This window comes from Hesperophylax consimilis, chromosome 27, assembly GCF_061612785.1.
Source record: "Hesperophylax consimilis isolate HC1 chromosome 27, BYU_Hcon_1.0, whole genome shotgun sequence".
NCBI classification, from domain to species: Eukaryota; Metazoa; Arthropoda; class Insecta; order Trichoptera; family Limnephilidae; genus Hesperophylax; species Hesperophylax consimilis.
In genome coordinates, this window is record NC_142862.1 from 25,974,869 (window position 1) to 25,988,748 (window position 13,880).

General features: G+C 33.2%; 1 protein-coding gene across 1 annotated transcript in view; it reads right to left on the reverse strand.

The window, feature by feature from the left end:
* The window catches only part of enc (R3H domain containing protein encore), a 118,099-nt gene that overhangs the window by 21,601 nt on the left and 82,618 nt on the right, over positions 1 to 13,880 (reverse strand). Inside the window, exons 5-8 of the mRNA XM_089648351.1 lie at positions 10,999 to 11,112; positions 5,842 to 5,971; positions 4,353 to 4,449; positions 1,374 to 1,438 (exon numbers count right to left, since the gene is read on the reverse strand). Of these exons, the coding sequence (XP_089504477.1) occupies positions 1,374 to 1,438; positions 4,353 to 4,449; positions 5,842 to 5,971; positions 10,999 to 11,112 (406 nt within the window). The remainder of the gene's footprint in view (positions 1 to 1,373; positions 1,439 to 4,352; positions 4,450 to 5,841; positions 5,972 to 10,998; positions 11,113 to 13,880) is intronic.

The window sequence follows — 13,880 nt, forward strand, 5'->3', positions numbered from 1 at the left end:
GTCACCAAACACGGCCAAAACCGTTTCAAGCAAAGTTTCAATTCTGAATGATGGTCTTACACCAGGGCGATACTGAGAGTATCTTCCACTCTTGAACATGCCGCAAATATACTATATATTATTTATAAATAAATAAAATATATTTGCGCATGCAGGGAGTTGAACCCGCGACCTCCAGCTTCCTAGTCGAGAGCCTTAACCTTCAACCGTGGAGGCCATCTCTTTTGTCTACTATTAAGGTCTAGCTACTTCCTTAATTGCGTTCTCACTGCCCTTCCCTGATTATCATTTGAGTAAATTTTGCAGATATCTCAAATTCAAACACACATGGGCGAGTCTTTTTTTTTAAATTTATGTTTGGTAAATTTTGTATTTCAAATTCAAATAAATCAATTGACAAGTCCATTTTTAAATTACCCAAAAATTTGAACACTTTTAAAGCACTTTCCGGTAAGTGGGGAAAAATTATACGACGTTATTATATATATTTAACTCCACAAAAAGGGAAACCTTAGTTTTCCTTTAAGTTTCGGTAACTTATCACAATCAGTCCCAGAAAAGCAAAAACATTTTAATCATTTATCAAAAAAAAAAAATACTAATAATAATAAAATAATTAATTTTAATATTTTATCTCAATTTGTTCTTTTCGTGCATAGTGGGAAAAAAATCTTAAAATGAAATTATTTCAATACAATATTTTTGTATGTTTAATTTTTTTGAATGTTTAATTTTTTTGTAAGTTTAATTTTTTTGTATGTATAATTTTTACTTACCTACTCGAGCGAAGGGAGTTCGATTTTCGATTTAATTAATATCATTCCTCAAAATATTAATACATAAACATACAAAATGCTAACTGCAGTGTATAGCCAATGAATCCATCAAGATATCACCATTTATACCATATTTTTAGCACCTACATAAATTTGGCACATTATGGCGAGCAATGGCTCAAGACGTTTTGCAAACTTACCATAATTTCTCGACAATCGTTCGATTGATTACAAGAACAAATAAATTTTTTGATATTGTAACGATAAAAAGTTTAGATTGTAGTACAATTCAAATTAAATATTTTCCACTGCAGATAAATATGTATGATATTCAATTGTTTTATTACAGCAGTAAATTGTGTAGACTCTATTAGACTTAGCAATCAACACCACAATCTACAGATTGCATAAAAAAATTTAACTGTGTAAAATTTTTTTGCACTGCAATGGGATTCGAACCCACATCCTCCCAACTGGAAGTAAAATGCATAGATCACTGTGCTATGGGCGTAGTAACAATTATTTATAAAAAAATTATAAGTATATAAATTAAATTCTATTGAATATGAAGTGACATCTATTGACAAGATAACCAACCTGAATTTCCCCTCTGAACTACCAAAGTGCTGCCAGCCCTCCTGTTGTTCCAACGGTCCACTGATCTGAAATCGAACAAGAAATGTCATTTTGAAGATTGAAATATTCAAGACACTTTTTAATCATTGACTGATGTCTACAATAAACTATTGGTCACATTGCAATATCCAGTTATTGATTCTTGAAATTGTAACACGTAAAATGAATGATTAGGGGGTTATTTTTAACCTTTCCCTTACTGTGCTAAAAAAATACACGCGTTACGGTGCTGTGTAGTCAATACACATCTCAAAATAAGCGATTTAATATCGGAAAAATATGAATATTCATAGCTAATCGATTATGTTTATTATATTTTATATCAAAAGTGATAATAATTGTAATTTAATTGCTGAAAACATGAAAAAACCATCGGCAGATGCTAAAGAAACGTGCGAGGGGTCCACATCTAACGACGGTTCGCGGCCAACTGGCTAGCGGCTGGCGGCTGGCACAAACACAGCTGTGCGGTCGTAGGTATCGATGGTCTAAATCAAAAACTACAACTGCAGAAGTGTGGATGTCTCATGTTCCCGCATAGCGAATTAAAGCGGGACATCAATAGCGTGTCATTTCCTCGCACACTCTTCGCGTATTTAGTATCACACGGTTGATTGTATTGGTGTATTTGTTCCCGATTTTTAACAAAAAACTCTCGATTTTTAATTGAATTTGAAAACTATGTAATATATTATTTTTTTGATTCAGTGCATAAATGTATAGCGGAGGAATACCTAAAATCTGAACCCAGAATTTATTTTTTTGAATTAATTTATAGAGTTATTAAAGTTATTAGAAGCAATGTGTAGTAAATACACACCACAGATGAGGAAAGGTTAAGATCAATTCATGTGGAAACTGTTTTTTGATAAGATTGTCAAATAATGTTAAATTTCTTGGTAGTTTCTAAATAGTATAAAATAAATTCGCTATCAGCGTCTGTCTGTTTGTGCGCTTAGTTCTTCTAAACTACGAAACGGATTTTTATATGGTTTTCATTACCATTTAGAGAATTTCTTCCGTAAGGTTTACATATATGATACATGCATATTATATTTATAGAAAGTAGAGAAAAGTCAATGTTTTATAATCAAGTCGTAAAAATATATTTTCTGGCACTAGATTACTAACGCTGGCTAAACCTTATGAGATACATCAAAATAATGTACTACGGAATTGTATATCTTAGAAAGGCCTACAGAAATGTCCACTATGTTATATGTCTATCTCCTAAGGATAACCCCCAACAACGCCAGGTACATGTCAGTTAGTATTATATAATTTTGTACAGATAAAATGTGTATACTTGATATTTAGTATGTTCGAGACCAATAGGATACATCGTTTTAACATTATTGTAGTTATTTATCTGTAATTAATAATAAAACCGTTACATATATTTTATGCTGTAGTAAGTACATTGCAGTGAGAAAGTATATAAGTACCTAAGCACTAATGATCTAAGCACTACAGAAAGTATATAAGTACCTAAGCACTAAGTATCTAAGCACTACAGAAAGTATATAAGTACCTAAGCACTAAGTATCTAAGCACTACAGAAAGTATATAAGTACCTAAGCACTAAGTATCTAAGCACTACAGAAAGTATATAAGTACCTAAGCACTAAGTATCTAAGCACTACAGAAAGTATATAAGTACCTAAGCACTAAGTATCTAAGCACTACAGAAAGTATATAAGTACCTAAGCACTAAGTATCTAAGCACTACAGAAAGTATATAAGTACCTAAGCACTAAGTATCTAAGCACTTTTTTTAATAGTTACAAAATTACTTTGTGGTGTCATTTGAATTATAAGAAAATGAATTACTTTGTATACACCACTTTTAATTAATAATAATCTACATGTTTCAAAGACAGTGGTTTCTTTGTAATGTACTTATCTATTTATTGTCTATACACCTTAGCATATTGATCGTTATATTTCTAAGAAGCTGTCAGAAGGTCGGATAATTTGTGTTTATTTCCACATTGCAATAAAATCCAAATAAACGGAATATTTCTAAAATCATATTTAAATCATATTTCTAAAAGTATTCAAAAACTAAGAACTCTATTGGAAAGGTAATGAAATACGCTTTCAAATTTTATAATTTAAAATGAACAAATAAGTTTTGAAATACTAAAATTTTGAATGCAAACATAAAGACGTTTTTTCGTCTAAACATTGAACTAAAATTAATGATAACTATTCACAAAATTTCATAAATTTTTCTCAAATTGCGGTCGGACCCTTTGGCTTCATAGAGGTGTACATTTTAATTATTCTTTGGCTAACTTCTATGTTTGAACATAAAGCTTGGTGTTTTCTCTTTCTAACACTGTTTAGTTCATATTTCTAACTATGGTGGTAAGGGAGACATAACGATTTCTATGAGACCATGTGAGTTGTTCAAAAAAGCGAAGAAATTGACTCTACGGAAACTAGCTGTTTGTTCCCAAAACCAAACAAATTAGACTGAGGAGTTGTACGCGTGATATTTCAATGCCAAGTACCCCTGTACATGTCTCTTTTTCAATTATGTGTAGACAAGGTGGTTGTGATGTCCGCGCACGGGACACAATTGTTGGCAACCCAACATAGTCATAGTTTGGCCATTATTTTATAATGAACACAAAAGATAGAGGCTTAGGACGGGTTGTTTCGGAGAATTTGAACAATTCATCAAATTTCAACGTTCATTTACAAGTTCTGTGAAAGATTTTTTCAAGTTCTGTTTTTATTTCAGTTCTGTCAAGCAACTAGCTTATAATGATATAATAACAGAACTTGAATAGGACTTTCACAGAACCTGAAAATGGACGTTGAAATTTGATGAATTGTTCAAATACTCCGAAACAACCCGTCCTTAATGTCTCCAAAGAAACACGAAATTAACAGTCTCCAAAGAAACAGGAAAGTTTTTTGCGCAACATTTACCTGCATTGGTCCAAGGAATATTGAAAGTCATAGCCCGCTATGAACTTCAGTCTTCTGGATTGTCTGGCCGCCTCTTCGTTCTCATCAAGGTATTGAACTGAAAAATTCACAACAAATTCATGATTACTATTTGTTCGACTGCAAATGACTTGCAATGAAATATGGTTATATACTTAGAGGAATGTTAAGATGTAAAAGCAACCAAGAAATAATACATTGCTTGACCCATCAACCATGGACCCCATGGTCAAGGAGTAAGACTCTCGACTAGCAAACCGAAGGTTGCTAGTCGAGAGTCGTGTTATTGCACAATAATTCGTATGTGCACGGCAGGTTGTAGATTCGAAGACACTCTCAGTATCGCCCTGGTGTAAGACCAGCATTTCGAATTGAAACGTTGCTTGAAATGTATACTTTACAAAAAACGAAAATCACTCCAGCAGTAGAGTAAATAATGCATTTGAGGTTCCCCTATGCAAAACTAGGCTTGCGCAGAGACATGATTTTTTCATTGCGCTAAAAATTTACAATGCACTCTATCTGACTGTAGAAATTAGATGTAAAAATATATCGTCTTACAGTGAAAACAAAAATGTAATAAAGGCATGGTTCGTTACCAATGACACAAATACTTACCTGCTATAACATACTACCTGATGTAACTTTACAAATTCTTAATTTTTATTTAACTTGGTTTTTTTTTTTAATTATAATTTTGTAAATAAGGATTTATTGGTTTTATAAATATTTTCTTCATATTTTAAAACACAATGATATAATTTATAATCTTAACTGCATAATAAAACATAAGAACGTGAGTTATGAAGCTTTTAACAAAACTCGTGAATAACACAAAAATTTTTACGTTTTGACAGTTCGCAAAGGAACACAAAGTAAATAAAAGTCTTTTTCTGAGAGGTTAAGATAAAAAAATTATAGTTCTTTCTTTTTCACTTAATATAAAATTTATATATTTATACGAGGCCAAAGCTCCATAAGGCCAGCCATAGCAAAATCGCAAGCGTTTATAGAGGGAGTCCCTTCTGGTCTGACCTCTTTGATATCTGAAAAACTCTCCACTCTACGCCAAAATAGTAATTTGTCTGACAGTTTGCAATCACTGGAACATACAGACGATAGGTGGAAGTGTAGCATTAACTTCATCGGTATTTCAATTGAAGGTGTTCTGAAGTGTCTTTAACACTTACACCAACATGTTGGCATGTTGTCATGTGCAATCTTTTACAAGGTTGACATTTCGTAGTCTGTAGTTTCAGCAGACCGTCTAATAGATTTAGATATTTTAACGAGCTAATTGCAAATGTTGGAACCCAGACAACAGATTCAATGGAAGGTGTTCTGAAGAACTATAGTCGTTGATCCCTTTGGGGCCAGTGAACGATTGATCAGCATTCGATCGTGGTTGAACATCTCGCTACAATATAGTTCACTACATCATTCTGCACAGATCTATGGCATGTTAACTTACTGTTTAGGTCGGGGGACACATCCCCGCAGCAGGCGCACTGCTCCCAGCAGCATATCCCCGAGTCCTGCTTGGAGGGACAGATGGCCCTGCGCCCCCGGGAATTGGGTTCCCATTTAGCCGAGTCTTCTTCCTGGAAGGTAGAGTTAGCAAAATAGAGTTCCACAAGGTTCTGATTGGGACCACTATTATTTATAATAAATTTTCTTACAAAATAAAGTTTCACAAGGTTCTGATTTGGGACCACTGTTAATTATAATTTGAGACCACTACTATTTATAATAACTTTTTCTACAAAATAGCTTTACCCACTGTTCTGATTTGGAACCACTGTTATTCATCATTACATTTTTAACTTTTTATAATACGAGTATGGAGAGTTTGTCAGCTTATTTGTGATGCGAAAATATCTTCTTCCGGGAAGGTAGAGTTAGCAAAATAGAGTTCCCAAAGGTGTTGATTTGGGACCACTGCTATTTTTTTTAACAACATATTCAAATTTTTACAGCGGGACTTGTGAAAATATTATTCGGAGGTTATTCGTAACGCAAAATGGTTGTCTTAAAAAAAAAAACTTCAAAATTGGCGTAGAACTGATTTTGTACGTAAATTGTCATTTCTAAAATGAATCAAATATCGCACACATGCAGATTGTTCATGTAGTAACTATTTTAATTTTAAATTCAAAAGCAAATTAAATTTCGCTGTGGCAGCACGATATTAAATATTTTATTGTTATTGCTTGTGGAAATGAGTCAAGAAGAATGTGGGCCAATGTCGGCTATTTTGCATTTGTAGTGCCTCATGATTTTATAGCATCGAACAGATAACCCCTAGAAGTGTGATCGATAAGGATTTAAAATAAAACTGATGCTAATTGCCAACTTACATAAAACCTTATGAGTCCTAGACCCCAGGAAGGTGGCCAGTGAAATTATTTTTCTGTTAACCCTTAAATGCATACTGTTGTAAAACTGCAACATACCGTTCAAACCACCTTTAACTCTTTGGTGTATACTTAATGCATGCCGTTTTAGAATTATCAAGTTCACGGAATATATTTTATCGAGTGGCATCACCTTTTTTTTCTTTCGCGAATGTCAAATGTCACTTTTTCTTCAACAAAGTGAAGATTCTCGAAAATTGGTTGGAGGTTAGAATTACAGTTTGGTTTTGCTGTTATTCTTTTGATTTTCTTAGGTAAGTAGATACAATAATACAATACTTATATGTAATAACTCGTATTTTTCCGGTACACTTATTAGTTTTGAGAATTTTTTTTAGGTTTTTCATTTTTTTTTCATACGTAAATTGTTCATATTATTTTTTATTAAATACATGGTGTTGTAAATTTGCAACAATTTTTTTTTAATCAAATATCATTAAAAAATTACAAATAAAATAAATTCTTTATATTTCCTTGCATATGCATGTAAATATTAGATTTGCATTCATTCACTAAAACAAAACCGAAATTCAAGTAGATCTATTTAAAAACGATATTGCGTAAACAATGAAATTATACAGGGTTTTCCAATAAGAGGTGTTATTTTGATATTCAATCGTAAAAGATCAATGGTTTCGTTGCTTGTGTGGCACATAGCGCCGTCTTGTTAAAAGTAAACGTTGTCCAGATCAATATCATCCAATTCCGGCCATAAAAAATCATTAATCATCTCTCGATAGCGCAATCCATTCACCGTAACTGCTCCAGCCTCATTTTCGAAAGAGTAAGGTCCAATGACTCCGCCGGACCATAAACCACACCAAACAGTCACACGTTGAGGATAGAGAGGCTTTTCAACAATAGCTCTTGGGTTTTCCGAGGTGGAAATGGGCCTCATCACTCAAGATGATTTGCATTTGATTCACTCAAGTGAATTTTAATAATTTCAATGTGTTGTTGAAGCGGGTATCGTTCCATTTTTATTAATGGAGTAGTTTCTACTTGTCAAATGTCAAAAAATGACAGCTTCAAAAGTAACATCTACCGAAATAGCGGGCTATTCAAAATAACACCTCTTATTGGAAAATCCTGGATTTAGTTTAACTTTTATTAACGTAAGATGTTTGTGTATTTGAGCTCAAAACGAAGTAACGAATAACTATGAACAGTAGTGGACCTCGCATCCAAAAAAGTGTTTCTAAAGTTGCCTTATTAAATAAATTAAAGCAATGTTTCCACTGAAATCATAAGATTTGTAAGTAGGTTATTAAATACCCACCTACTTAAAGCGGCTTAACCAGCAGGACGAGAATTCAAATTTCGTTAAAAGACGGTCTTGCGATCGGACGTTTTTTAGACCGAGACAGAAATACCGAATTCATTCCGCTGCGAGCCGTATACTCGCGCGGCTGATGAAAACTACAGCATGGTTCCGATGAAATAACAATTATTGTTGTTGAAGTTGTAGCTTTCTTCCTAATAAGTAGTTACATACGTATTTGTAAATTATACGTCGGAGTGCGTAAACATAAATAAATACAAATGCAGTTTGTTGACATGGTAGATATAAAATATGTAGGTATATGAATATACATTTAAAAAAATTTCAAATATTTGTTTAATTTGTTTTTTTTTTAAAAATAATTTACATGAGTTTTCCAAAGGTGAGTATAGTATATTAAAGTATAAGTGGATAAACAGGTCTTTAAAACACGCGCGATTTTTCGAGCACGACGGCGTAGCCGAGTGCTCGAAATAAAGCAAGTGTTTTAAAGACCAGTTATCCACGAATACTTTACGCTATTTTTTTTATTGGTACACTTTGAAAACATAAATATTGATATTATTATTAAAAATTTGGAAATAAGAACTATTAATGAATTCGTGATGTGACATCACAATATATTGTTGTCATGGAAATGAAAAACACAAACATTAATTTGCAATCCGTCACATAAGGTTAATAGTTGGATTTATAGTAAAAAGTTGACATTTAGACTTCACATTTTGTTGATTTGTTGATGTTGCCATGGTAACTTTAAAAAACGCGCGTTCCATAAAGTGCGATTTAAACACGCTAGAGCGTACTTTAAATGAGTAAAAAAGGGCACCAATAAAAAAAATCTTTTGTTTTACTTATTTATTCGTTTGTCCGAAAGGTATTACCGTTAAGTTTTATTTCTAATACCTATCTTATCTTACTTATTACTTGATTTGATATGTATGACATTGAAAAGAGGGTTTATTCCTTACAACTGAAGTAGTAAATACATTAAAACTAGGTTTTATTTCCTACTATTTTCTACGGTACCTACCAACATATGTAGTTATGCGATTGCATAATATTGTATCGCTTTCATGTATTTGTTTTCATAATTAACGGAGCGACCTGACTCGTCTAATGTCGAAATGTTATTAAATTCACGAGGTAAATTTCGATTGAAAAATCGTAGGTTAGTATGTCAAAAATAACCTCATGTTTTTTCCTAAAACAAAAAGCTCAATTCACAATATGACATTATGAAACTGACAAAAAGTAACACAAAAAATATTAAATAAGTTGAATTATACCAATGTAATAGTGAATTGGACAATAAAATAGAAATTATGAACACAAAAATGATTTGAATCGCACATCATGAATCGAAATTCATTTGGTTCGTTGCACTTTTTGACCACCAATCACAAAAAGTTTCACCTACTTTGGCATAAGTTTCAACATTTATACATGAAACATCGATGTCAGACATAAACTCCTGATAGTCCATAGTTGATTCTTTTCCCTGGAAATTAAACAACACAAAATTATCGCCAAATGTTATAAAAAATATATGCTTATTATGACTGATTTTTTCGAACGACCCTGTAGCATATAAGTACGTACAATGTACACGGATAATTAAATATCACTAACCTTTGTTTTTTTTTTAAATATATCTCCCACGTACGTTTTTGATTTCGTAATTTGTGTTTTCTAATAAAACTTTTGTTCCAAGGATATTTTCCTTCCCATTTTTAAGCGAGGAATTTCTTTAAAATGTTATTAACTAGACCGGCGTGGACTACACGTCCGCTTGCCGCCCGGTCGCGGCGTGAATGACAAAATTTGGTCTTGTGCCGAGTTAATAAAAATGCACAAACGCGAATCGAAATTAATTACTATTATATACCTTAAGAATATATTTTTTGGTCATAAATTATTTCTAATGTTTCAATAATGTCTTGGTTAATTATTTTGTAAAAAAATCTGAACTATACCAATTTGTAAGACCATAAATAAATAGTCCAATTGAGGGATTTTCGTCACAAAACGCGTGCTCGGATTTATTTATTAGTAATTTTATTTGAAATAAAAACAAAATTCTTATAACTACTTCTAATAGATAATTTATAGATTGTTTATACTGTATTATTATATGATTTGAAATATTTGTTGTATAATACAAATTTACCTTTGAAAATGCAACAAATCTGCGCATCGTCCAACGGTAACATTTTATTATGATATGAAAATAATATTATTTTTCAAAATTTAACAACTTACTTTACAAGATAAAATAACGATCTTTCGAAATCAATTTGTGTTTTTTTATAGAAAAGTGTCCATACGTCTAAAAGTGGCCTCAAAAATGCCAAATTTCAGGTCAAGTCTACCTATTTCACCTTAAGTGTAAACCATATGTTTTATGTATTACATTTTTTTAAATTTCAAATAAGTAATTACACATTTTGTCCAAAGAAAGGTCACCCAATGACAATTCTTTTAACTGTAATATTGAAAAAATGATAAACACACTTCTATCATACAGTCATAAAGGTGCACATTTTAATTCTTTTGTGGTTAACTTCTAGATTTGAATATAAAGTGTGGTATTTTCTCTTTCTAACACCTTTTAGATTACATTTCTTACCACAACACTAAGGGAGACAGAATGATTTCTGTGAGACAATATGAGTTGTTCCCAAAAGCTAACAAATAAGCCTGAAGGGAAAAAAAGATAGATATTTGAAAAAATTAGAACAATTTCTAATGAAGTAAAGGAAAATAGACCTTAATTCAGCCACACCAGACACGCCCACAGCACACTTCTGTCGGATTATATCTTCAGAGGAAATTTAATACCCAGACATCTGATGACGGTAGAGTCAGAAACCTAAATTTTTAAAATATCTATTAATTAAACATTAAAATAATAATGGAATATGTTTCTAACCTCGTTTTCTTCCAACATGCATCTCCTCATGTCGCATTCCTTCTCCACATTCTGTGAGCCTGACTGCGTTACAGTTGACGCAGCCTGCGTACTGTCGTTATCACCCGAAGTCACCTGGAATCAGAATAATTTAAAATATTTTAAAACTAAATTTAAAAAATGTCATGGTCACATTATACAAAAAAAAAGTTTTTTTAAGAAAAACTATAATTAGAACTGAATCGATTAATGCACAGACAGACAGTAAAATGGAAAAAATAAGAATTTTTTTTTTTTTTTTACAGTGAATGCCTCACAAGAGTCCCAACTGCTCCCGTCTGGAGCCAGTGAGACTATGGCATCCCCAATTGGGGGATGTTGTGAGGCTGAAGGTAAGTGGGGAAGGGAAAGAGGAAGGTGGGGAAGTACCTGGCTATTCAGATCTAGTCACTAAACACGGCTAAAGCCATTTGGAGCAACGTTTCAATTCTGAATGGTGGTCTTACACCAGGGCGATACTGGTAGTATCTTCCACTCTGGAACGTGCCGCAAATATACTATATATTATTTTAATTAATTAATTGTGAAATAACACAAATTAATCAAATAAAATTTATTTGCGCACGCCGGGTTCGAACCCGCGACCTTCGGAATGGCAGTCCAATGCGTTACCACTGGACTATGCCGGCCGTCAAAATAAATAAATCAAAATGAATAATCAATATAAATATTACAAAAGTAAGTGTACAATGTGTGTGCCGCTAAAGGTCAGAAACGAGTCCCGGTACGATCAAGGGAGTTATATGGTGTGGTAGCCCTCTATCCCTCATCCATGAAGAAGATTCCAGTTTTTACCTGAAGGGTGTGCTTTTTAAGATATAAGAGCTGAAAGTTTCGCCTTCTAGAAATTTCTAGAACAGTCCAGAACATTCGAGAGTATTAGAGAGCATTCCACAACATTCCAGAACATCCAGGAATGTTGTAGAATGTTGATAGGGTTTTCACTATCATTCAGAGAATTTCTTCCGGAAGGTTTATATATGCATAATACATGGATATTATATTTATAGAAAGTATAGAAAAGTCGAGCATTGCAGGGTACAATATATAAAAATAAATAAATTATAATATATAAATCGAAATGACAATCTAGTCTCCTTCAACGGAAGCAGTCTTCCCAACAGTCCTTCCAGTGATGTGCTGGTGTAACTCTAAGTGACCAGCTCAGGCACGGGTCATGTTAGCCTCTCAGAAGCTGGGCGTACTGTGTACTGTACAGGGCCCGCAGATAGTACACAACTGCTGACATATATATTACGTTTAAATGCCTCCGAACCTAGCAGAAGTAAAAAACAATAAAAACCAGAAACCTGCAAATTTGGGATTGCACAATAATAAAAGAAAATTAACAGTTCCATGATATTTCATCAAAATGAAAATTCAACACACCTTTAAAAAGTGATATAGAGTAATTAAAAGTCATGAAACAAAAACTAGGTTTAACCGTTTGAGTGCCAAAAAATTCATACATTTGCTTGTAAAATGCCACCAAAAAAACATTATTTTTTATGAAACTACATATAAATTTTTTTAAAACCCCATAAATTCTTTGAATTTTCAAGGATTTCGATAAATCAAAATATGATATTGATTTAGAATCACGCGGAGGAGGATCCCGAAGTCCAGGCGTTTCGAAAAAATGAGAATTTTCGGTAGAAAAATTGGTTCCGGGAGGTACATTTGAAAATGAGTAATTTCCGGTGTTACTCTCCATTTCTTGGTCACGATCCGAAGAATTACTGGAAATTCGCATCCTGCGGTTGGGAAACACAGGTATGACATCACTGACATCACTCTCATCAGAGCTACTCTTCTTACTCGAACTTGAATTAGAGGAGTGGAAATCGTCGCTCCCGCTACCAGACGCCCACGACGTTATATTTTTTCAATTAACTAAAATAAAAAAATAATAAATGAATCTGAAATTTAAACGGTTTACTACGATCTTACAACTATTAAGATAATATTAGAATAATGTTTACCAACGCCGCAGCACCACACCCGACGTACATAGTCGACCGGCATAGTCCAGTGGTAACGCATTGGACTGCCATTCCGAAGGTCGCGGGTTCGAACCCGGCGTGCGCAAATAAATTTTATTTGATTAATTTGTGTTATTTCACAATTAATTAATGTAAAATAATATATAGTATATTTGCGGCACGTTCCAGAGTGGAAGATACTACCAGTATCGCCCTGGTGTAAGACCACCATTCAGAATTGAAACGTTGCTCCAAATGGCTTTAGCCGTGTTTAGTGACTAGATCTGAATAGCCAGGTACTTCCCCACCTTCCTCTTTCCCTTCCCCAATTACCTTCAGCCTCACAACATCCCCCGATTGGGGATGCCATAGTCTCACTGGCTCCAGACGGGAGCAGTTGGGACTCTTGTGAGGTATTCACTATAAAAAAAAATAAAAAAATAAAAAAAAAGTATGCGCGAATCAGAACACTACTGACGCAATCGACGGAAATCGACGATCGGAAATCTTAGTTAAAACACGAATCGACGAAAGTCGACGATTGGCAATCAAACGGTTAATATTTACCTATGTAATCTATTTAACCTAGTTTTTGTTTCATCTCTTTTCATGACTTTATATCACTTTTTGGAGGTGTGTTGAATTGTCATTTTGATGACATACCCGGTCACCAAAATTAACATATTTTTTACCTAAAATGAATAATTTACAATTATTTTAATGGGATATTATAATTACGATTTTGAAAAAGATAATAATTACAACAATTTAGCGTTAACTCTTTGTACTCCATTGTCGCCGCCACGGCGACATAGGAAACATTCTAACAACTCCGATGGCGCCGCAGCGGCGACATAAACA